The sequence below is a fragment of the Leucopleurus acutus genome (assembly GCF_964270905.1).
Source record: "Leucopleurus acutus genome assembly, chromosome: 19".
Lineage (NCBI taxonomy): Eukaryota > Metazoa > Chordata > Mammalia > Artiodactyla > Delphinidae > Leucopleurus > Leucopleurus acutus.
This window is the reverse complement of record NC_139161.1, coordinates 18782337-18806634: the sequence shown is the minus strand read 5'-3', so window position 1 is coordinate 18806634 and position 24298 is coordinate 18782337. Positions and strand designations below refer to the sequence as shown.

General features: G+C 52.8%; 3 protein-coding genes across 4 annotated transcripts; 2 read left to right on the top strand and 1 right to left on the bottom strand.

Moving 5' to 3' along the window:
- Positions 1–488: 488 nt before the first annotated feature.
- IFI35 (interferon induced protein 35) lies at positions 489–10551 on the top strand. 2 transcript variants are annotated; one of them, XM_082860278.1, is made up of 8 exons: positions 489–608; positions 1270–1382; positions 8757–8846; positions 9211–9358; positions 9429–9535; positions 9637–9823; positions 9909–10015; positions 10252–10551. In XM_082860278.1, the coding sequence occupies exons 2-8, from the start codon at positions 1305–1307 to the stop codon at positions 10441–10443; spliced, it is 909 nt and encodes a 302-aa protein (XP_082716404.1). In that variant the 5' UTR covers positions 489–608; positions 1270–1304; the 3' UTR covers positions 10444–10551. The 2 variants fall into 2 exon arrangements, with proteins under 2 accessions (XP_082716404.1, XP_082716405.1); XM_082860279.1 differs by lacking the exon at positions 1270–1382.
- Positions 10552–10766: 215 nt separating this feature from the next.
- Positions 10767–17617, bottom strand: VAT1 (vesicle amine transport 1). Its single transcript, XM_082861661.1, has 6 exons — positions 17167–17617; positions 14010–14217; positions 13439–13609; positions 13245–13334; positions 12444–12685; positions 10767–12286 (listed from the first exon to the last, which is right to left on the bottom strand). The coding sequence occupies exons 1-6, from the start codon at positions 17575–17577 to the stop codon at positions 12203–12205; spliced, it is 1206 nt and encodes a 401-aa protein (XP_082717787.1). The 5' UTR covers positions 17578–17617; the 3' UTR covers positions 10767–12202.
- A 2180-nt stretch (positions 17618–19797) lies between these two features.
- RND2 (Rho family GTPase 2) lies at positions 19798–23618 on the top strand (the record flags this gene model as incomplete). Its single annotated transcript, XM_082860551.1, has 5 exons — positions 19798–19899; positions 20378–20465; positions 21280–21389; positions 22066–22200; positions 22409–23618. The coding sequence occupies 5 exons, from the start codon at positions 19798–19800 to the stop codon at positions 22673–22675; spliced, it is 702 nt and encodes a 233-aa protein (XP_082716677.1). The 3' UTR covers positions 22676–23618.
- Positions 23619–24298: the final 680 nt, after the last annotated feature.

Here is a 24298-nt window from a genome sequence, read left to right as displayed (position 1 = left end):
TGCCTCACAAGTTTAGAATCTCATCGGGAAAATGGAACCAACTTCAAGGGGTTGTTTTGAAGGTTGAGTTAATTCATGGGAAGCAGAATTGGTATTGGGCACATAACAGCTCTCAAGTGCTGGCTGTTGCTACAGCTTCGTCAACTTGATGGGACTTTATCTGTCCTGGTTGCATTTCTCATTCAGTTATCAGCATCTGCATGTTCTGGGCAACATTCTAAGCTCTTGGGAAATAGCCATTAACAAAGCAGACAAAATTCTACCAATAGGCCTGTGCTGGGATTGCTAGGTTGGGAATGAATGGCTGATCGGGGCCAGCATTCAGTTTGTAGTTGCTTGTGGGGTAACTTCCCCTGAGGCCTCACAGCTGGGGGAAGTTCGAAGACCAGGAAGCCACCCAGGGGTGGAGTACGGAAGGGCAGGGACTTTACTGAAATGAAAGTGAAAGCAAAGAGCCTGCGTAAGAACCATAAGAAGTGTCTTTCAGGCTCTGCTGGGGAGACCAAAACTCCTCAAAGTGCAAGCAAGACTTTAGTCGCGTTGGACCCTGCCAGTTTGTGCCAGCTCTGAAGCTTCAGCCCTTGCTAACTGGACCTTAGACCATGATGGTGAGAGGAGGGTCTTGGGGGTGGGGAGAATCCAAGAGGAATGCTCCTCTTGGCCAGGAATCTACAGGTATGCCAGGGCCTGGCAGGCAACCCTCTCCCTACCCATCTCTTAGACCTGCTACAGGTCTGGGGAGTGACGGCTGGGATGACCTCTCTGCAAGGGAGTTGGTCCCCTAATCCACTGCCTCAGAGACAGTTCTATAACCTGCATCTCGGGATCGTGAATTCCTTGTGTGGATGTGCATTTTTCTGGAGAAAGAATCCATCGTTTTCATTAGATACTCAAAGGGTTCTGTGACCCCAAAAAGTTTAAGAATTGCTCCAACCTTTATCTCCTGAGATCTTCCTCAACAAGTTCCTCCCCTCCTTATATTTCCATCTGAATGTCACCTTGACCTCTCTTGAGGGCGAGGGGAAGAAGTGTTACCTGTCTGCTGTGGTCCCCGCTTTCCCAACCCCTGATCGCCCCTGCTCGTGCTAGACTAAGCCCTCTGCGGGCTGGTTCTCTGTCTCAGCCTGTTCACCCTTGATCCTCGGTGCCCAGCACAGTGCCTGGCATGCAGTAGGCGCTCAATAAACAGCTGTTGAGTGAATGAATATTATTTCCCTAGTTTCTTCAGTCTTTCTCCCTGATACTACCCCGTCTGTTACAAATATATAGGTCTCTTGCTTGGAAATTTTTCATTTGCCCCTCAAATGTTGAAGGAAGACACAGGCTCTAGAGGCCAGCCTGCCTGGTTCCAAATCCTGGTTCCTCCAATTGTGTGGCCCTGGGTAAGTTATTAGCCTCTCTAAAGTTTACAATCTAAGCCCCATTTCCTTATCTATTTGGTGGGAATGATGGTAACACTTCCACACAAGAATACCTACCTGCCACAATTAAACTAAACAATCCCTAAAATACACAGTAAAAACTGAGCACGCTGCTTGGCACATACTGAGTGCTCAATACATGTTCATTATTGTTAATATTGCCAGTTTCCCAGTTCAGCCACCCCTCACTCCCACTCTGGTAAAAGTGCTCTCTTAAAGGGCCTTTACATATTAGAAAGGAAAGAAGGAAGGTGGATTCAGGAAACTATATTTTTTTAATATAAATTTATTTAATTTATTCATTTTTGGCTGTGTTGGGTCTTCGTTGCTGTGCGCGGGCTTTCTCCAGCTGCGGCGAGCAGGGGCCACTCTTCGTTGCGGTGCGCGGGCCTCTCATTGCGGTGGCCTCTCTTGTTGCGGAGCACGAGCTCTAGGCACGCGGGCTTCAGTAGTTATGGCATGTGGGCTCAGTAGTTGTGGCTCATGGGCTCCAGAGTGCAGGCCCAGTAGTTCTGGCGCACGGGCCCAGTTGCTCCGCGGCACGTGGGATCCTCCCAGACCAGGGCTTGAACCCGTGTCCCCTGCATTGGCAGGCAGACTCCTAACCACTGCGCCACCAGGGAAGCCCAGGAAACTGTATTTTTAAAAAATCACCCTAAATTCATTATTGAGAGACAGAGTCTATTAATGACATTGTGATGTCTATCTTCCCAGAATTTTTATGCATTAATAAATATCCTCATGAATTAAATCATTTTAAATCATCAGGATAGGGAATGTATAGGCAGCTCTATATTTTGCTTATTGTGAGCATTTTTTCATGTTAAATGTTCTTTATTACTGTCTTTTAATTGCTAAATATTTTATATTTAGCTGTTTCTTGTTGGACGTGTAGATTTCTTTTTTTTTTCCGTTGTAAACAAGGCTACTGTAATCATCCTTGTACGTGAACTGACCATCTCCTTATGATAAGCAGGACTGTTTTTTGTTGCTCAATCTCAGCAGTCATTCTCATGCCTCCTGGCAGAAGGCTTGTTAGCAGCACTGGGCACAGCTGCGGGCTCCTCTGCCTTAAACGTGTTGTTCTTCATGCCTGCTCTCCCTCAGGTTTCACGAGCCCCTCCTCTGCATTCTCCTTGGCTGGTTCTTCCTTGTTCCCCTGATCTCTTAGTGTTGGTTGCCCCAGAAATCAGCCCTTGGACCTCTACATGTTGATCTCATTTAATTTTGTGACTTTAAGTATCTCTGCTTGGATAATTTTCAAATTTATACTCATGGCCTGGACCCCTTCCCTGGATGCCACATCATAGAGGCAACCACCACTCTACATCTCTACTGGGATGTCAGATAAGCACTTCATCCCTAATATGTTCAAAGTAAACCCCAATCTCTTCCATCCAACGTATTTCCCATCTCGGCAAATGGCTCTCCTTCCCCTCAGTTGCTCAAGCCTAACAGCTTAGTGTCATCACAGACTCGTCTCTTTCTTCCACATCCTACTTCCAATCCATCAGCAACTTGAATCAATCTACTTTTTTTTTTTTTTTTTTTTTTTGTGGCACGCTTGCACGGCTTGCTGGATCCTAGTTCCCCAGCCAGGGTTTGAACCCGTGCCCCCTGGAGTGGAAGTGTGGAGTCCTAACCACTGGACCGCCAGGGAATTCCCTCAATCAATCTAAACTCTTGACTACGCCTCACCACCTCCACTGCTACCACCTGATCCAGGCCATCAGCATTGCTCACATGGACACTGTCATGGCCTCCTAAGTAGTCTCCCTATTAGTGCCCTTTCCCCACATCAGTCTGTTCGCACAGCAGCCAAGTTATCCTGTTAGCATTTAAGCCTGCCTGCAGCCTCCCACCTCACTTTATGTGAAAGGCCCTTCATGGCCCCACTCTGTTTTCTCTGTGACTTTATCTCCCACCACTCCCCCCTCACTCGCTCTGCTCCAGCCACATTGGTCTCCTTGATGTTCCTCAAATACATACAACAAACTCCCACCTCAGAGCCTTTGCACTTGCCGCTCCCTCTGCATTAAACTTTCCCCCACATATACACACGGCTGACTCCTTTATCTCCTTCAAGTATATGATCAAATATCTCAACGAGGCCTACTCTGATCACCCCAGTTAAAACTGTACTCCAACATTCTCTGTCCTACCTTCTCTGTTTTTGTCCATAACACTTATCACTAACATACTGCAGATTTTACTTATTTATTGTGTTTATTATCTGGCTCATCCCCTAAAATGTAAACTCCACAGGGAAGTTTTGTCTGTTTGGTTCACTACTGTGTCCCCAGAGCCTAGAACAGGGCCCGACACGTGGTAGATGCCTGGTAGCTGATCGTTGCATGAGTGAATAAGGAAGCAAATGAGGGAGGGGACTTCCTGTAGCCCTCCTTTTCTTTTGCCTCTGTTTCATCACTCCTCTTCCTTTGTGTCTATGATGCTACCTAATCCTGGCCCTGGCCCTGACCATGCCTTCTTTTTCTTTTCTTTTTTAACATTTATTTATTTATTTTGGCTGCACCGGGTCTTAGTTGCGGCACATGGGATCTTCGTTGCGGCATGCGGCCTCTTAATTGTGGCATGTGAACTCTTGGTTATGGCATGCATGTGGGATCTAGTTCCCTGACCAGGGATCGAACCCAGGCCCCCTGCCTGGAAGACGGAGTCTTATCCACTGGACCACCAGGGAAGTTCCCATGCCTTCTTTTTCTTCTCTGCATTCCTTTATCTTTCCTGACCCCTGACTAGGTATCTTCAAAGATCACATTTTTAAGGGCTCTGTCCCTGAATGAGTTCTTCCATCCTCTTGGCTTCTACCATTACCACATACTGTTCTAACCCAGAGTTCAATCCACCAAGTCCTGTCCCTGACACTCTGTGTCTTCAACAGCCTTGGGTTTGACTGACTTTGGCCCATTAGGGCCAAAGTTTTTTTGTTTGTTTGGTTTTGTTTTTTGTGGGTTTTTTTGTTTTGTTTTTGGCCACACCACGTGGCTTCCAGGATCTCAGTTCCCCGACCACGGATTGAACCCAGGCCACAGCAGTGAAAGCCTGGAATCCTAACCACCAGGCCATCAGGGAACTCCCACCATTAGTTAACCTTGATGAACCTCAGGTTCCTCAACTATCAAATGGGGATTATTAAAATACAAAACATTTAACAGAGCACTCATCATATGCCGGGAACTACTTTTCCAAATAAAATTATACATAGGTAGAAATTGCTATTCCCACTTTACAGATGAAGAAACCAAGGCACAGAGAGTTAAATAACTTGCCCATTGTCTTGGCAGTAGTAAGAGGAGCTGAATGTAAGCCCCGGAGTTTTGGCCCCAGAACTTGTGCTCTTAACTGCTATATTACACTGCCTCTCAGTACTGCTATGATGAACACAGATAGCATGAGATTTTATCTTAGGGGTTGTTAGGTTCTAAACTTGGCAAGTAAGGCAGAAGAATGCATGTAGTCAAATGAACCTCAAATCATTAACTCACCCCTAAGTATCCAGAATTTACAGTCTCTCAATGAGCTCAGTGTAAAACAGATCCCTTTTCTTTTTTCAGTTGAGTACCAGATGGATACTGGCTTGCATTTAGAGACCAAGTTATCATGTTAGTTAAGTAAATAAATAGCATGTATAGTTGAATTCAAGTAAGTGACTACAATCAGCCTGTGTTGTCCTTAAGAAGTCTGTGATAGAGAAGTTTCAGTTGGGAGTTGGAGACAGGAGGCAGTTTTGTGATACTTAAGTGGGATGGAGTCCAACTGTGCCGATCACTTAGCAGGTCCCCAGTAACTACTGGCTCTCTTCCCTTGCCTGCTGGGTCAATGACATTATACCAAATCCTTGGACACCCAAGTCTGCAACCTCAGTGTTGCATCGCCTCTCCAGTCTGTCCCCTCTGTCGCTTTAATACAGCATCCGGAGTCTGGCAGCTTTTCCTCTTGAGATGTACTCATCTGTGTGTGCTCCTTGTGCCCAGTGCCAGAGGTTCAGGTCAGCTCCTGTCACGTCTGTGAGAATTAGAGCCACAGATCTGGGCTTGTTCTCCCCACTCCCCAGTTCCTGCTGCTCCAGTTCATCCTGCCATCACTGCCAGCTTTTTTTTTTTTTTTTAAGTATAGTTGATTTACAATGTTATGTTAGTTTCAGGTGTACAGCAAAGTGATCCAGTTATACATATATGTATTCTTTTTCAGATTCTTTTCCATTATAGGTTATTGCAAGATATTGAATATAGTTCCCTGTGCTATATACAGTAGGTCCTTGTTTATCTATTTTATACATAATAGTGTGCATCTGCTAATCCCAGACTCCTAATTTATCCCTCCTTCACCCCTTTTCCCCTTTGGTAACCATAAGTTTGTTTCCTATGTCTGTGAGTCTGTTTTTGTTTTGTAAATAAGTTAATCTGTGTCATTTTTTTTAGATTTCACATATAAGTGGTATCATATGGTATTTGTCTTTCTCGACTTACTTCATTTAGTATGGTAATCTCTAGGTCCATCCGTTGCTGTAAATGGCATTATTTCATTCTTTTTTATGGCTGAGTAATATTCCTCTGTGTGTGTGTGAGTGTGTGTGTGTGTGTGCGCGCACACACACACACATATATATATATATATATATATATATATATAACATCTTTATTCATCTGTTGATGAACAGTTAACTTGCTTCCATGTCTTGGCTATCGTAAATAGTGCTGCTATGAACATTGGGGTGCATGTGTTGTTTTGAATTAGGGTTTTCATCTTTTCCGGATATATGCCCAGGAGCAGGATTGCTGGATCATATGGGTCACTCTATTTTTAGTTTTTTAAAGAGCCTCCATACTGTACTCCATTGTGGCTGCACCAATTTACATTCCCACCAACAGTGTAGGAGGGTTCCCTTTTCTCCACACCCTCTCCAGCCTTTATTATTTATAGACTTTTTAAGGATGGCCATTCTGACTGGTGTGAGGTGATACTTCATTGTAGTTTTCATTTGCATTTTTCTAATAATTAGCAATATTGAGCATCTTTTCATGTGCCTGTTGGCCACCTGTATGTCTTCTTTGAAGAAATATCTATTTAGGTCTTCTGTCCATTTTTTGATGACCGGATTGCGCTCTTTTCAACACTGTGTCCATCACCTCACTCCCCCTTTCAGAAATCTTCACCATTTCCCCATTTTCCCACTGATAAACTCTCTGGCCTGAATTGTTTTGTTTGTTTGTTTGTTTGCTTTTCCTTGTATCCATTCACCAGTGGATGGACGTTTTTGAATGTTTTTTTAAACTGTAATTATGAAGCTTTTAAAAATAAATTTACTTATTTATTTATTTAAAGCTATTTATTAAATAGCGTTGCCAATTACTAGATTCTCAAACAATATGTATAATTAGATCAAGATTTAAAGCAGAAGTAAAAAGAGGATGGATTAAAGACTGAATCCAACTTTTATTTTTCATATTTATTTAAAATCAAGCCATCTGGGCTTCCCTGGTGGCCCAGTGGTTGAGAGTCCGCCTGCCGATGCAGGGGACACGGGTTCGTGCCCCAGTCCAGGAGGATCCCACATGCCGCGGAGCGGCTGTGCCCGTGAGCCATGGCCGCTGAGCCTGCGCATCCAGAGCCTGTGCTCCGCGGCAGGAGAGGCCGCGGCGGTGAGAGGCCCGTGTACCGCAAAAAAATAAAATAAAATAAAATAAAATAAAGCCATCTTTTTCAAATAAAAATCCAGATTTCTGGTTTCCCTTAGAAATGGGAAGATATAGGATACTGAGACCACATTCCATGTGAAAAAACTTGGCTAGAGCCGAGAAGGGGTTGCCACTTTAGTTGGGACATGCTGTCTGCAGGATGTAAGAGTCCCCACCTCTCCCCTGCACCTGCTCCCCTGACTCATTGATGTCATGTAACTGACCCTGAAAGTCACTGATTATTTCTCACTACTCATTAACTGGCATTATTTGGTCAAGCCCTAGTTTTCTTCTGCTTAAAATAGAGTGAACTCACACTGAATTATTCAACGCCCACTGTAATATGTTCCCGTTCTGTCATTCGTTCACTTCATTCATTCACTTCATTCATTCATTCATTCATTCAACACGGGTTTACTGAATGCCTGTTTTGTGCCAGGGACTCTGCTGAACACTTGGGACACAGAGATGGCCAGGACAGAGTCCCGTCCTCCCCAGTGAGCTCACACTTCCCTGAGCTGACCTTATTTATCAGGCTTCCAACCACAGGGTGAGCTCTCCATCCCACAAACAAAGGTGCATTTATTCCCATCCCTGGTGTCACTCCCCTGCCCATTTGTCAGCTCTCTCTGGATCTGCTCCAAATCACACCCAGCCTGAAAGGCTGCTTGGTACAGCAGAAAGGGTGGCAGTCATGGGACAAGCTGGGAGATGTGGGGTAAATTACTCCCCTACTCTGAGTTTGATTTCTTCACTGTAAAGCATAGACTAAGAGTCGAGAGTCAGACTGCCTAGGGCCAGATGACTTCAGGTAAGTCACTTGATCTCTCTGAGCTACTGTTGCCTCATCTGCAAAATAAGAAGAGGGTGTTTATTTCATAAGGTTGTTGCAAGACATGAGTGGTATAATCCATATAAAGGGCTTAGCACATGTTAGCTGATAGTCTTATGACATCTTGCAACTGTAGGCTCCTACTACTCCTCGAGGCCTCCCTAGTTGTGTTAACCCCTTTGGGACGGTCCCTCCTCCAAATTCCCTCTGTCCTCCACCATCAGCCTCTCCTCCACCATCAGTCGTGTGATTGTGCACTGTCTTGAGTACTGTTTGTCTGTTTGAAATATTTATTTATTTATTTTGGCTGTGCTGGGTCTTAGTTGCAGCATGCGGGATCTTTGTTGCGGCATACGGACTCTTAGTTGTGGCATGTGTGCGGGATCTAGTTCCCCGACCAGGGGTCGAACCCAGACAGGCTGCATTGGGAGTGCAGTCTTACCCACTGGACCACCAGGGAAGTCCCTTGAGTACCGTTTTATACGGGCCTAAGCGCTTCCACTGCCTGTGTCGTGCCCAGTACCTCATAGCAGGAGCTCAATCAGTGTTTGTTAAACTCTGGGTCTCCAGGAACGACCCAGCCGTGGCTGCTGCAAAGGCTCCTCCTGCCTTTCAGAGCAGCTGCGATGGGGGCAGCCAGGCTGGGCCAGGACAAGCCCAGGGCAAGGTAAAGGGGTTGGGCTGTTCTCGGGCTGAGCACCAACTCTGCTCCTGGAGTGTCCAGAATAGCGGCCCCCTTTCCCTGGGTCATTCATTCTCTGGAAACGCAGGTGGATGTCTGGTTGTTCCCCTCCGCTCCAATAGGCCCTCCAAGCCCTTCAGGAGGAACAGGCCAAACTAAAGACCAGGCTACAGGAGCTGAAAAGGAAGCTCAGGGACAACCCCCAAGACAAGGTAAGCTGGGAGGGGGTATGGCCTGGTAGAAAGAGCTGGGGAGGTCTTGGTTTCACTACTGCCTCTGCCATTTCCGTGCTGTGTGACCGCGAGTGTGTTACTTGAACTCTCTGAACCTGTCTGCTTCTCTGTAAAGTGGAGCTACCTACCTCACAGGCTTGTGTGAGGACAAACTAAGATTTTGTATGTAAAGTGCCAGTACATGCTTGGCCCACATTCATCCGCTTAGTTACCCAGCTCTTCTTTCAGTGTTCATCCCTGGCACTCAGCATCAGTGGCATGTAATTGGGGGTGCTTTCCTCCTGGGAGTGGGGCGCTCTCCCAACCCTGAAATCTGCATCAGCCTCTCCTCCCCCACCTCCAGATCCCATTCCCAGTGCCTGAGACCCCCCTGGTGTTCCGAGGAGACATTCAGCAGGGCAAGGAAACAACCAAGTCTGTGGTTTCTAACCTGCGGATCTGTTACCCTCTGCCTGGAGGCTCTGCTCTGGTCACCTTTGATGACCCCAATGGTGAGCTCCGGGAAACCTTGGGAGGGAGGCTGGGAGGCTTCCTAAGTACTGACCCTGCTCCCCCACCCAGTGGCCAAGCAGGTGCTGCAGCAGACGGAGCACACGATCGATGTGGAAGGGTTCCGACTGCGGGTGCAGGTCCAGCCCTTGGAGCTGCCCATGCTGACCACCATCCAGGTGACAGAATGGCAGGGCCCTGGGATCTGCACGGGGCCCCATGCACCTGGGCACAAGGGAGTGGGGTGTGGCTGGGATGACTCCCTCCTGCCTCCCCCTAGGTGTCCAGCCAGATGAATGAACAGAGAGTACTGGTCAGTGGGTTTCCTGCCGGGCTTAAGCTAAGTGAGGAGGAGCTGCTGGACAAGCTGGAGATCTTCTTTGGCAAGAGCAAGAACGGGGGTGGCGATGTGGAGACGCGGGAACTGCTGCAAGGCAGTGTCATGCTGGGCTTCGCTAAGGATACAGGTAAGGGCCTTGTCGGCGAGATGAGAGCAGAGGCACCAGGCCACAGCCCTTGATGCTGAAGGTCCCCCGCTCCTTGTCCCTGCAGTGGCCCAGCACCTGTGCCAGACGGGCCAGTTCACAGTGCCACTGGGTAAGCAGCAGTTCCCTCTGAGAGTCTCTCCCTACGTGAGTGGAAAGATCCAGAAGGCTGAGGTAAGTGGGAAGGTGGAAGATGGGGACTGGACCCAGTAACCTGTCTGCCTGCCAGAAACTTGCCCAAGGAAGGACCACAGCCCCAAAACCCCACTGACCTACCCGCTGCCAACCTCTCCAGGCCTCCTGCCCCCTCCCATACTCCCACGGTCGCCACCTGCCCCGACCTCTGCCCCGCCCCGACCCCCCAGCCCAACCTGCACGAGCCCTTGCCCAGCTCCTGGCTCCTTTTCCAGGTCAGGTCCCTGCCAGTGCCCCACTCGGTGCTGGTGCTCAACATTCCCGATGTCCTGGATGGCCCGGAGCTACAAGACGTCCTGGAGATCCACTTCCAGAAGCCCACCCGTGGGGGTGGGGAGGTGGAAGCCGTGGCAGTCATGCCCCTGGGACAGCAGGGCCTGGCAGTCTTCACTGCCAAGTTGGGCTAGGAGCCTGCCCTGCTCATCACCCCCCGCCCCTCTGCCAAGGTTCTCAAACCAGGCTGGGGTTGGACGCATATACAGGAGAGAGAGATCATGCCGGTCAACGGCAGGAGGGACTATGAGTTGTGAAACGCTGCCCCGAGAACAGTAAAAGCGCCTGCATTGCATGATCTTCTTCCTCATTTCATTTCAAGAAAGGAAACTCGATTAGGCCATGGAAGAAGGCTGGGGGGAGGGAGAAACCCTAGCCTTCCACTAGCAGCACTGGCCTTCCACAAGCTCCCCTTCCCATCCACTATCAGAGGCAACATCCAGGACCCAGGGTTTGGCTTTTTATTGACACAAACACAAAGGCAGCTTCGGTAACCATAACGGGGTGGGTACACAAAAGTGAAAATCGCACTTCACACATTTAGGCCTCGTTCAGATGAAGAAGAGGCTGAGCCCCTCCCCCTACCTCCCAATGGCAGTGGCTTGGGCAATAACCTGCCCTAATTCCAGATCCAAGGGCAGAGGGACTTACACCCCTAGCCCCGGGAAGTCCCCACTTTGGTTCCAGTGGCCCAGGTCCTAAACCTCCGCTTTGACCCCCTGTTCCATCTCCCCACCCCTGTAAACAAAGTTTGGGGCTGAGTCTGAAAAGCTGCCTCCCTGCTCTGAGGAGACAGTGGGCCTCCGTGACTACATGGGGAACGTGCTTCGATTTTTACTTTGGTCCCAGAACAAGAGGCAGATGGCATCGCCTCTCAGAGCTCTGGCTGGTAAGTGGCACACTTAGCTGCAAGGCTGAAAAAGCTTCCCCGCCTCTTCTGCCTCAACCACCATAGAGAAATGACAGCCCCAGAAGACAGGACATGGCACAGGCCCCCGGAGGCTAGGGGCTGGCCCCCCACACACCGGCACACACACAGATTTTTGGCAGTGCTATGGGACTGGGGAGCAGCGAAACCCCAGCTCCAGCAGAACAAGGAAGGCACTGGGGAGGACGGGGGCAGGAGGTGTGAGGCAGGGACCTCTACACACACAAGCAAGCTTTCCATTGCTAAGGCACTGAGAACAAATCCAGAGAACTCAGTGAAGAGGAGGGGGCTCCGTGTCCCTCCCATAGAGTGGTAACCTAGGGCAGCAGGTCTGACTCCCGCCCCTGCTGGAAGGGGCACCCCTGCTGGAGAGTGGCAGAACCCCTGGAGGTGGGAGAAGCCGATTGTGCTCGAGAAATTGGGGACAAGAGGACGAGGCCTTACAACAAGGTGGGCACTGGCTGGCCCGGGTTGAAGGGACACTAGGGCGACACAGGGACATGCTGGACTCACACAGATTGGCCCCATATCCTGAGCTGGCATTTCGATTCTTTGGGGAGGTGTGGGGCGGGGGCAGGAGGGCAGACGAGGCGGAGGCGGAAGCACAGGGAACAGGACGGGAAGGGATTGGCTAACCTTGGCACAAAAGCAGCACAGCGAGGCCCGGGGAAAGGGTGGGGGCAGGAAGTGGCCGGCCTCTCTCTGACCCACCCTGTCCCCTTGGCAGGGCCCAGACATCCAAGTGGTCACTTCCCAACCTCTTCAGAGGGCAGGAAGCGGGGAGGGGGAAGCCCTGACTAAAGAGGAAGAACAGGACAGGGGAGAGGACATCACCGCAGAGACCTTGGGGGGAAAGAGGGCAGCGCATTGTGATAGAGGATGAACCGCGAGGGTCTGGTGGCCAACAGTACATGGCTTCCCAGCTTCTCTCTTCCCCGGGCCCTGAGGGTCTCCCAGCCCCCTGCCTAGTTCTCCTTCTCCGGCCCAGGCACCAGGAGGACTTTGCCCACGTTCCTCTTCTCCTGCATCTGCCTCATGGCATCCGCCACCTGGAGAGGAAGACAAGACTCTGCTCCCAGCGCCATTCGGCCCATCCAGGGAGCTGGCCTAAAGGAGTCAGCCCTCCTCCTCCCACGACTCCTCCCGTAGGGACCCCAGCCTTCACGGCTCCTATCCAGGCCCTCCCTGCAGGGCCATCACACTCACCTTCTCGAAGGGCCACACGGAGTCGATGTGGGGTTTGATGTGGCCCTGGTTGTACAGAGCCACGAGGCGGGTCACCACACCGCTGACCAGCTCCGTCTCGCCCTCCAGGTAGCCCAGGTGGAAGCCGCACACGGCTCGGTTGGCCGGCAGCAGCTGCAGAGCTGTCACACTGAACTGATTCCACCACGTGCGCGCCACGGCCATCAGGTTCCGCTTGGGGCCCGTTAGCAAGTTGGCCATTCCTGAGGGATGAGGAGACACAGCCTGTGAATCCAGGTGCCAGGCACATCCCTGTGTGTCTGGATCCAAGCTCATCTGCCCCCCGCGGGCCCCTTACAGTTATCCATACCGGCACCCGGGAGTGACAGGAGCACCTCCCACCTGCTGGCTACCTGGCCCACATGGACTCTAGCCGACTCAAAGATTGCTCTAAGCTTTATATATTTGTTTATTTTTGGTGTGAAGTAGTTTTTTAAATGGAAATGCAACTTGCCCAAGAAGCCCAGGAGGTAGGACAGAGGAAGGCAGACTGGTTGATACTGCATCAGGAATAATCCCCAAACAAGAACACAGAGAGAACACAGAATTTGCTATGACTCATGAATGAGAAGGCGAGTAGCTACACCCAGGAGGGAGCGATGTGAAAGCAACATCCAGCACCATGCTAACCGTGATGCTTCCTACAGAGCGCCGGAGTCTCTGTCCGTTCTGCATTCAAATGCCCCGGGCCCCTATATCCTACCCCTCAGACCCCACCCTGCTTCCCCTAACTCCCCCTCCAGCCCCGGCCCACCAACTCACCATAAGTGACTACTTTGCCCATGGGTTTGAGGAGGTTGTAGCCCTTGGCCGTATCTGACCCGCCCAGAGGGTCCAGGACGATGTCAACTCCTGTCAGAAAGTAGGGGGCCCAGGAAGAGCATTAGGATTCACAGATCTGGAGACGCCCCTCCCTGTCCCATGCCATCCTAGCCCTTCCCACTCCCTGACCCCACCTTTGGGAGAGATCTTCTTGATCTCCTCTACGTAGTCAGTCGTGTGGTAGTCGATGGGGTGTGTGACTCCGCTCTCCTTCAGCACCTCATGCTTGCCGGCTGAGGCCGTTCCGAACACCATCACGTTCTCTACTGTACGGCACAGCTGCACGGCAGCCATACCCACACCCCCTAAAGCAAGACACTTTCATAAAGGGGATATAGAGTCGTCCAGCCACCACTCTCCATTCTCACCTCTCAAGGATCCAGCCCATCTCCTTCATTTTGCCTGGGCTCATCTTGAGGCTTTCTCTCCCATCATTCCATGTCTAATTTCCAAGATTGAGAATTGGGGGGAAGGTGGCTGGCAAGGAGGGGGTGCTGGGCAAGGGCACGTTGCTATGGGTAGCACACCAGGATGGACCTGGTCGCTGAATGCTACCACGGCAACAACACTGCAGAGGCCTCTGGGCACCATAGGCCGAGGCAGCTAGTGTTGCCATGACAACAGGCCAGACAAGCAGCAGGGAAGAGGCCCGCAAGGAGATCTGGGTGGGGTAAGAAAAAGGGATAAATGGAGGGTGCCTGTCACCTGCAGCCATGTGTACCAAGACGCTGTGGCCAGGCCGTAGGTTGCCAAAGTCAAAGAGGACCATGTAGGCTGTGATATAATTGACCAGCAACGCAGCAGCTTCTTCAAAGGTCATGGCCTCAGGCATTAGGAAGGTCTGGGCCGAAGGCACAGTCACCTCCTCCTGCCACATGCCTGACCGGATCAACACCATCACCCGGTCCCCGACCTTGAAAAATGGAAAAAGAAACTGATTCACTTTGCTGTACAGCAGAAACTAACACAACATTGTAGATCAACTATACTTTAATTAAAAAAATTTAAAAAAAGAATGGAAAAAGAGCATCATTCATTCACTCATTCATTCACCCACTGGTAATTTATGACCTTCTACTATGCACAAGGCCCTCTTCCTGGCAATGAAGTAATAGCACAAGCAGCAGCAGTACTCGTGGTCATGGTTATAATAATAACAATAGTAATAATAATATCATCAATAACAACTTATCTTTATTGACTGCTTACCAAGGCCAGGCCCTATTGTAAGTGCTCTACATATAAACGCTCAATCCTCACGTCAGCCCCCTGAGGAAGATACTATCCTTATCTCCATTTTACAGATCTTACACTTTATTATTGTGTAAGATCCCTGAATGCAAGAAGCTTACAGTTAGGGCAGCATGAAACATTGAAGAGACCAAACTGCTTAGGTTTAAAAAAAAATGGGCTCCACTGTTTACTGACACTATGACCTTGGGCAAATAAAAATTATCTAACCTTTTTGAGCCCCAGTTTTCCTATCTGTAAAACAGGGCAGTTAATGAGGATTAAGTAGCAAAAAATCAGTGGTTTTTAGCCTAATGTCTGACACATAGTAAGAACTTCGTAGTGTTAGCTGATAATAAGGACAACAATGATGACAATATCAGAAGCAAGGAGGGGAGGTCACCAATCCATTAACTGAAGGAAGAGGGCCGTATGCTGTAAGGGCCAGACCAAAGTGCAGGTAAAGGCCTCTGAGCAGGTAGGGCTGTTACCTCAGGAGAAGGATCTGAGCCGCCACTGGGGGCTCAGAAAGAAGCTTCACCCAGAGACTGGGGGGAGGAGTGATGGCCAAGGAGAGCCACACAATCCCACCTACCAGGAAAAGGCATCCCCCCTCCCCTTCCCCATACCCTCAGCCACCTGCACAAGAGCCTCCTTGCAGGAGGGAAAGGGAGCAAAGGAAGCAGAATCTTCCCCTCCAGTTTAACAACTGGGGTCAAGGGGAGGATAGGGGAAAGGGGTCAGTTTCCAGAGGAAGGCCTCTCATGGTCCTCTGAAGAGCATGGAGAGGGAGGTGTGGGTGCTGTTCCAGGACAATCCGAGTCTGTCTTGGTCCCTGCCAGGAATGATGGGAATTCTGTACATTAACGAGACTTGGGATCCATGGGGCAGGGGGATGGGACTCCCACACATACCCTTTTTCATGTTCACACTCCACTGAGGAGGAGTACTGAGGGCAGAGTAGGACCCTTCTCTGCAAGCACTGGCCTGAGATGAGGTCTGAGCAATGGAAGCATCCCACCCCAGGACTCAGGACTAGTGGACTCAGAAATAACCAGGAGAGCTGCGGAAAGTGTAGTGGTCAGTCCAGGTGGTGGCCAGTCGCAGATTTGGCCCAGAACAAGGTCCACTTACCCAGGCTAACGCTCACCCCTCAGCCCATTACAGGGCAGGCCCATGACCCTTCCCCAGCCCAGATATCAGGAGGGAGCGGGGGCTCTCCCCTCCGAATCCAGCCTCTTACATCATATTCTTACCCTGGACAGGATATCCTGTATTTACGAAGCGGAAAGTGTGGGGAGAAGAGGTTAGGTGGTTGGCCTTCAGCAGTAACATGAACTATTACTCCCCCAACCAAAAAAAAAAAAAAAATTCTTCTTAGCACCTTCTTAGACTAGGATTATTTAGAAGTCAGTGGAAAGGATGGGGCCAGAGCTGATTCCACAGAGAAGCCCTTTAAGGAGGAAGAAGACGTATGCCTGTATAATAAATCCAAAAATTCCAGCTCTGAGCTCTGGGACCCGCAAGTCTGGCAAGAAGAAAGTCTGCATTTGATGAGTCTCTCTTGCAGGGGCCAGATTTGAAAAGAAACCCCTAAACAAATGACGTGCAAAGGCCTCACCCCAAGTCTCTCAAAAAGTTGGCCATTTGAAACTCTCCGGTGCCTGGGGCTGTCGCCAAGATTAATGATAAACAAAAAGGAGTCACAGACCGGCAGAGCTGGGCCAACCTGCTCACGGTGCCACACCCCCCTCCCCAGTCCAAATGGGCACCGGCCCGGTTTCTCAGTAGAGGGTCCTCTACGAGAAGACAGAGGTGGGTTCCGCCCAAAGTTCCCAAGGGCAGCCCGGGGTCGTGGTCCGCTGGCTGAGTCACCGGAGGAGGAGACAGTACAGTCACGGGAGACAGAGAGCCCAAGACAAAGATCCAGACACCCAATCTCGCCCCCCACCCCACCCCACCCCGTCCCCACTCTCACCCCTACCCACCCCCGATCAGACTGGCAGTATAAGGCCGGTGCGCGGGAGGAAGGGGTGGCAGACTCCCTCTCCTCCATGATGGGCGTGCCTGTCTCTAAGGCCCTGCTCTGGGAGGGGCCGCCTCACACCCCCACAGACCACGGGGCTGCATGTGACTAGGGCTCTGGCAAGGCCCTGCGCCCCCGCCCAACCCCGACTACATAGCTCTTCAGGCTCCCCCGCGGGAAAAAGGTACCGACCGTCACTCAGAGTCACAGACCACAATTACCCGCGGAGTGTTTAGTGGGCAGGGGTACAGGATAGGTTTCACGGGTGGTGGGAGGGGGCCTTAAAGGTCATTGTGCGCATGCGCATAGGCTCCTTATTGTTTCCCCACCCACCCAGCACCAGCACCGTTTCGGGGCGGCGGCCACAATTAAAATGTTTGGGGAGGGGGCAATTACTTCATCTCAACCTCCCACCCCCAAATATAAATCCAGTTTTCCAGGAGCCTCAGAGCACAGGCTCCTTTCCTACGTCTTCCATGCCCGTCTACCCGGGTTCGTGCCAGTTTTCCCCGGCTCTGCCACACCTATGGCGCCCGCCCACTCGTGCCCCACTGCCCCGTGGCCCGCGCAGCCTCTCCCTGCCCTGCCCTGCACTGGCCCGCTCACCTTGCGGTCGTTAACTCCCTCTCCCACAGCGATCACCACGCCCGCGCCCTCCATGCCTGGAGTGAGGGGCAGCGGCGGCAGCCGGTCGTACAGCCCCTGCCGGGCCATAAGGTCGGCGAAGTTGAGCCCGCAGGCCTTGACGCGCAGCGTCAGCTGGCCGGTCCCGGGGGCCGGGGGAGCGGCTGGCCGGGTCTGCAACTTCACCTTGTCGTAGCCACCGAAGCCGGTGAGCACCAGGCAGCGCAGCGGCGGCGGCGAAGGGGCGACGGGCCCCTCGGAGGCCGCGGGTGGCTGGGCGTCGCCGGCTGCCTCCTCCACCTTCGGGAGCTGCGAAGAGGCATCTTCTCCAGCCTCTGCCTCTGCCACCGCCACCACGGTGGCCGCCTCGGCTACCTCTCTCTCGGCGGACATGGCTGGGACGCTCGACGTGCGCGCACAGCTGGACCGAGAGTGCACCGCTGGGGAAGGCGGGGCGCGAGTCAGGACTCGCTAAGGCTGCCGACTCGGAGCGGGCGGGGCGGGGCGCCGGGACGGGGGCGGGGCTTCTAGCGCGGACTTAAAGGGCCAGGGCCACCGTGCAGGTGCGGCGCGAGCGCGAGAAGTGGAGAGGAGGCGCTTATTGGGTACGGGCCCACGCGAGGTCCTTCTTGGGATCATGAAGACTGCGAGTTAATTTACTTAGTTATTCATAATAATTAAGCTAAAAATATATTATGGGACAGTCTGAAGGACGATCCCAAAACCTGAGCTTACATCAGATGTGGGGAGCCAGCCACCTGTGGAGCGGAACCCAACCGAGTTGTTCCTCAGGCTCTGACACGACCCATATGAGACCCATTCTTTGCTTGCAGTGGCAAACTTGGAGCAGGGTGACCGAGCCATCTGACTTTGTTAAAGCTCTGTACTTCAATTGTCCTTTCTGTATAATGGTGATGGTGTTGCTTGCTCTAATTAATCTAATTAATCTTCGGATGCTGTGCTCATCTGCTTTGACATTAGCCGACCAGAAACACTGGACAGTGTCCTCAAGAAGGTGGGAGCCTAGGGAAGCAGGACGGCTAGACTGAGGGGGACCAGAAAACACATGGGCCAGGAGGAGGGAATTACAGCTGAGCATGGCCATCAGGGAGAGTGTGTGTGAAGCTCTCACCCTCCCCAATCCCCCCCTGACTTCCTGGAAATCAGTCCTCAGAGCTGGATATGGCATCTGGGGGAGATGGGGGACAACAGGGAGGAGTACTCAAGGGACTTCTCGTCCACCCTCCCCATCTCCTTGGGTGTGGGAGCCCCAGATGGAGGGGATAGGAATGCTGCTGCTGGAGCTCAGGAAAGCCCTGTGGTCTCCTCTCCAGGCGCCTATCTCCATGAGAAAAGCCCATGGTGAATGGACAGAAGTCAGCTAAGGCAGCCCCAGTTCCCAGGGAGGGGAAGGGAGGGCGGGACTGGTCTGTTCCCAGGAGTAAATTTGGGAAAGGGGATGGCAGACCCTTCATGGCCACTGAGGTAGAAGCAGGGCCCCACCCCTGCCCTCTCCTCCCTTCCCTTCTCCCACACCCTTCCTGTTTTCAGCCCAAGCCCACCACTCTCACTTCCTTGCTTACTTACACGGGAGAGCCCAGAGAGGTGCATGGTAAAGATAAAATTAAATCGAGTATCCTCTATTTAAAGAAGCGCTTTTAAACGGTAAAAGATGCCATGCAAATGCAAAACAGAGGTTTGATTATTGTTAGACTCCGAATCAAGCCTGAAATCACTTTAGAGCTTGTCTCTGGCTCCAGAAGGGCTGTCACCCTGGGCAGTTCTATCTTCCTCTTCTTTGTCCCCGTCTCCGTCTCCCCGAAGCATCCACCAGAGGACGCAGCTTCCCCAAAACTTTCCACCCTGCGCTTGGCTGGAGAAACTGTCCTTGCTTCCCTGATCGCCCGGGCCCGCGGTTAAATCACCGCAGCCCCAGGCCAGGCCGTCCGTTGCCATGGTAACGGAAAGCCGGGGCGTCACCATTGTCCGGGTGGGTGTGTTGGAGTCCTTGCCTATACATCCCCAAGACTCCCTGCCGGGACTTTAGAGTGGGGGAGGGAGACCGAACCAAAAAGACGCCCTTTTTCCCCCTACCTTCTCGCGCCCCCTTCTGTTCAGAAAGTGGATGGCTTCCCCCGCGCGTGTCCGCACTAGCACACCGGCGTTCACGCGTGGTACGCAGAAGGCCCAAGCCTCGCGCTTGTGCAGCTCCCACCCTACCCCTCAGAACTTTCCCCGAACTCTGCCCCTCCCCCATCGCTAAGGAAGTCAACTCAGTCTAATAACCCGGTTCAGCACGTCCCAAACCCGCAGGGGCCCACTAGACCAAACCCGCGCGCTAGAACCCTTCTCCTGAGCCCCAGTTTCCCCGGGGCTCCGCCCGCTCCTCTGGGCCCCGCCCCCAGGCAGTGCGGGGCGGGAGGCGGGGCCGGGGGCGCGGCCGCCGGGCTGGGGGCGGGGCGCAGGGGGGGCCGAGGCCCCGGGCGGGGGCTCGGCGCGGGCCCGAGAGATGCCGGTGTCGGCGGCCCGAGCGGCTGCAGCTGCAGCGGCGGGGGAGGCGGCAGCGGAGCCCGGGAGGGGGGCTGCGCGGGGGGCCGGCGCGTAGCCGGGACTATGGAGGGGCAGAGCGGTCGCTGCAAGATCGTGGTGGTGGGGGACGCGGAGTGCGGCAAGACGGCGCTGCTGCAGGTGTTCGCCAAGGACGCCTACCCCGGGGTGAGGAACCGGCGTCTTGGGAGGGGGGCGCTGAGGCCGCGGGGGTGGGTGACTGGGGCCTGGGGGACGGACGGAAATGGGTGCTGGGGTAACCAGGGATCAGAGAGAGGGGCTTGGAGGACTGGGGAAAGCGTTGGGGTTTCTGAAAGGACTGCAGAGGTTTTGGGTGGGAGGCATTGGGGAGCAGGGTGAGATGAATGGGGTTTGGGAGAACCGGAGGATCCCGGAGGGGGCGCTAGGGGAATGTCGGGGGTCTTGGGCATTGGAGAGGGGAAGAACTAGGGCCTGAAAGGACCGGGAGGGGGTCCGGGAGCCTAGCAGAGATTCCGCTGAGGCAGCTGCTCCCGGGATCTCCCCTTTGCCCAACACCGGACCAACTTGTGTCCTCGGGCTGGGCTGCACGGGGTGTGGGAATGAGGAGGGCATTTGTCTGGGGTGAGCACTGGAGGATCTCATCTTGAGCCATTCGTGTCTGCAGAGTTATGTCCCCACCGTGTTTGAGAACTACACCGCGAGCTTTGAGATCGACAAGCGCCGCATTGAGCTCAACATGTGGGACACTTCAGGTAGCCAAGTCCCTCGGGGTCACCCTGACTTCCAAGGCCCCCACCTTGCTCCCTCCCTGGACTAGACCCTTAGGCTCCAGGTCAACCCAGCCCATCCATCCTATTCTAGGAGGAAGGAAAATTAATTTTCTGCTTAAAGCCAGGAAAACTAGGCAGAGCTTTCAGAGACACATAGAAACCTTGTCCTGAAGGAGAAAGCCCAGTATCCCATCCCCTCAGCTCGATTCTGCATACCTGGGAAAGTTGGGAAGGAATGGCTTTTATTTTGGAACATGTTTCTTAGGAGATAGGGCTGGGTTTAGGAAAGACATTTAGAATTTCTTTCGGGGGCAGGAAACTGCTTCTCTAGATTGAACTATAGAAATTTGAGATCAAGTCCCGGGAGGGTGGGAGGGCTCTGCCCCTACCCCTTCCCCTACAAAAAGGGAGGAATTTTTTGTTTTGTTTTAAATTTTTACTTGGCTCCCCTGGAGAGCTTTAGAAAATGTCTGTCAAAGCCCAGAAAGCGCATGCAAAATTTTGTGAGAATGTTGAGAGATTTCATGAGCTTCTCAAAGACTCAGAAAAGATTAAGAATGATTACTTTTAGAGAACCCCCTAGGGAAGTGGAGAGCTGTTTTCTGCCATCTAACCTCCCCTCTGTCTACTCCCTTCCTTGGAGAAACACAGACTCCTTGATGGGTATTAATACCTGCTCTTTTCCATTCTCTGCTCAGAATCCCTTGACCAGGATTGCTAAGGTCTCCCATTCCCTTCCAGGCCTTCTGCACACTCAGGACCCTCGTCTGTCCCCTCCCTCCCTGTCTTCTCTCAGGTTCCTCTTACTACGATAATGTCCGGCCTCTGGCCTATCCTGATTCGGATGCTGTGCTCATCTGCTTCGACATTAGCCGACCAGAAACACTGGACAGTGTCCTCAAGAAGGTGGGAGCCTAGGGAAGCAGGACAGCTAGACTGAGGGGGACCAGAAAACACATGGGCCAGGAGGAGGGAATTACAGCTGAGCATGGCCATCAGGGAGAGTGTGTGTGAAGCTCTCACCCTCCCCAATCCCCCCCTGACTTCCTGGAAATCAGTCCTCAGAGCTGGATATGGCATCTGGGGGAGATGGGGGATAACAGGGAGGAGTACTCAAGGGACTTCTCGTCCACCCTCCCCATCTCCTTGGGTGTGGGAGCCCCAGATGGAGGGGATAGGAATGCTGCTGCTGGAGCTCAGGAAAGCCCTGTGGTCTCCTCTCCAGGCGCCTATCTCCATGAGAAAAGCCCATGGTGAATGGACAGAAGTCAGCTAAGGCAGCCCCAGTTCCCAGGGAGGGGAAGGGAGGGCGGGACTGGTCTGTTCCCAGGAGTAAATTTGGGAAAGGGGATGGCAGACCCTTCATGGCCACTGAGGTAGAAGCAGGGCCCCACCCCTGCCCTCTCCTCCCTTCCCTTCTCCCACACCCTTCCTGCTTTCAGCCCAAGCCCACCACTCTCACTTCCTTGCTTACTTACACGGGAGAGCCCAGAGAGGTGCATGGTTTCTGCATGCTGTGAGCAAGGATTCACCCTGTGCTGCCTTCTACCCCTGCATAACTCTGTTTTCTTCCTCCAAATAGTGGCAAGGGGAGACTCAGGAGTTTTGCCCCAATGCCAAGGTTGTGCTGGTTGGCTGTAAACTAGACATGCGGACCGACCTGGCCACACTGAGGGAGCTGTCCAAGCAGAGGCTTATCCCTGTTACACATGAACAGGTGGGACCCTTGATCTCTGACCTAGTCCCAGCCTAGACCTCTCACCTCTGCCCCTCTCAGCCTCTGATTTGAAAACACCCTATTTGGCTAATCCCTTGCCCTGGCCTCTGACCTGATCCCTTGACCACCCCCTGCCCTCAGCTTCCCTGCCCCTTGCTGAGCTGCAGGCTAAGCCCTGTAACACTCTCCACTCACTCCATCCTTCCAGGGCACTGTGCTGGCCAAGCAGGTGGGGGCCGTGTCCTACGTGGAGTGCTCCTCCCGGTCCTCTGAGCGCAGCGTCAGAGATGTCTTCCACGTGGCCACAGTGGCCTCCCTGGGCCGGGGCCATAGGCAGCTGCGCCGTACTGACTCACGCCGGGGACTTCAGCGATCTACTCAGCTGGCAGGACGGCCGGACCGGGGAAACGGGAATGGGACCGGAAACGAGGGCGAGATACACAAGGATAGAGCCAAGAGCTGCAACCTCATGTGAAGGGCCCCGTGGGCAGACTGAGGAGGGAAGGTGTAGGCACAGTTGTCCCCCTGCTGGCCCCCGGCCTCCTGACCTCCTGACTCTGGCTGGGACTTTAGGGTGGGCGAGTGAGCAGTTCTCCTGGGCAGGGAAGCTGGAGGCAGAAGGGTACCGCCATTCCCCACATCCTCATTCAGCTCCTCTCCAAGGCAAGTTGAGGGAACTAGCAGAACAGGCATCTGGGCTGGGAGCTGGGATGGGGCCAGGGGGTTGGGGAAGCTGGCATCAAGCGGTGACCTTGGTTGAGTCTCAGTATATGAAGGGTGCCTTCCCTCCCCACCTTCAGTTCCCATATCCTGGTCCTGGCTTCCTTCCCCAAGGAAAGTGTCCATTCTCTGACCTTCCCTCTTCCTCTCCTCTCACTTCTACAGCTGTTCTCACTCATCCTAACCTCCAGGCAACATGCACTAAATTAAAAAGCAAGTTGAGAAGCCTCTCCCCCGATTTACCCACCAGTCTTAGCTCCCTCCCTCCCTTCCCCCAAGAGTCCCCAAATAAAGCCCATGTCCATGGAAAACGACTGTGGCTTTAGTTTTGTTGCTTTCTAAAAAAACAATCTACCAGTCTCTAGCAGCAGGAGGGAAAGTTAGACTTCAGTAAGAACTTCCCTGTCGATGCCCACAGACGGAGCAGAGGAAAAAGCTATGGGTTGGATCAGCAGTGTCCTTTTCGGAGCCAGAGGCGGGAGAGAGAGATATCTTGGGAATATTCATGTCAGCTAATGAGCCAGACGATCCTAAAGCCGTTAGGGGGTTTTAAAGTGGACTGATGTGCAATTCATTACTCAGCCCAGCTGGGGCCCCCTGCTAATGTGGGAAGGATCCGGCTGGAGTGGTCCAGGCCCCTTGCTCACCATGTCCAGCCCCAACTTGGAATCTGCTGGTGCCCTGGGAGCTGTGGGTGTAGGGAGGGCACCAAAAGCCTCCACATCAGGGTGACCCTGTACAGAGTGGTTTCCCAAGGGAACAGTAGTTTGATTCTGGGGTCTCCTTGGAGGCTGGGGCAGGGGCTCTCTCCCTCTTTCCATCCTGAGCTCCTTGATGATTTTGGAGGGAGCACAAGATGTGAGTTGAGGGTCACACCTCCCCAACCCCCTACAGAAGGAAAGACGGTGGAGGGGCCGGCCAGAGCACTTGTTGTCTGGAAAGACAGTGCTGGTCTGTTTTCTCCGGAGTCTGGTTTCACATTGTCCTGTATTCCCTCCCTGGCTCTGATCCCACTGGCCTCTTTTCGGTGACATTCTCCCCCAGGAACCATCCGTGGCTCTCCCCTCCCCCAGCCCTAGCCAGTTCTTCAGACACACTCTGGGAGAGAACACAGACCTTACCCTCCCATCTGCTGGGATCCCCACCTAATTCACAGCCCATCTTTCCCTCATTCATTCAGCAAATGTGTACTGAGCACCAACTGTGTGCCAGACACTGGCTTGGGATTCTGAAAGGACCAGTCTCTGTGCTCTGGAGGCCAGCCCAGTGGGGAAGAGAGGTACCCCAGGTGTGATGGTTCCCTGGTTGTGGAAGCTCCTTACAGCCTCAGAAGCCCATCCTCTGAGCCAGGTCCTTGAGGGTTGAAGAGGAGTTTGCC

Coding starts and splice junctions, on each gene's coding strand:
- IFI35 (XM_082860278.1), top strand. CDS start 1,305: ATGTTGAAGGAAGACACAGGCTCTAGAGGCCAGCCTGCCTGGTTCCAA. Junction 9,359..9,428: donor CACCTTTGATGACCCCAATG/GTGAGCTCCGGG, acceptor TCCCCCACCCAG/TGGCCAAGCAGGTGCTGCAG. Junction 10,016..10,251: donor GAAAGATCCAGAAGGCTGAG/GTAAGTGGGAAG, acceptor CTCCTTTTCCAG/GTCAGGTCCCTGCCAGTGCC.
- VAT1 (XM_082861661.1), bottom strand. CDS start 17,577: ATGTCCGCCGAGAGAGAGGTAGCCGAGGCGGCCACCGTGGTGGCGGTG. Junction 14,218..17,166: donor AGGGAGTTAACGACCGCAAG/GTGAGCGGGCCA, acceptor CCATTTTTCAAG/GTCGGGGACCGGGTGATGGT. Junction 12,287..12,443: donor CCGTGTGGCCCTTCGAGAAG/GTGAGTGTGATG, acceptor CTTCCTCTCCAG/GTGGCGGATGCCATGAGGCA.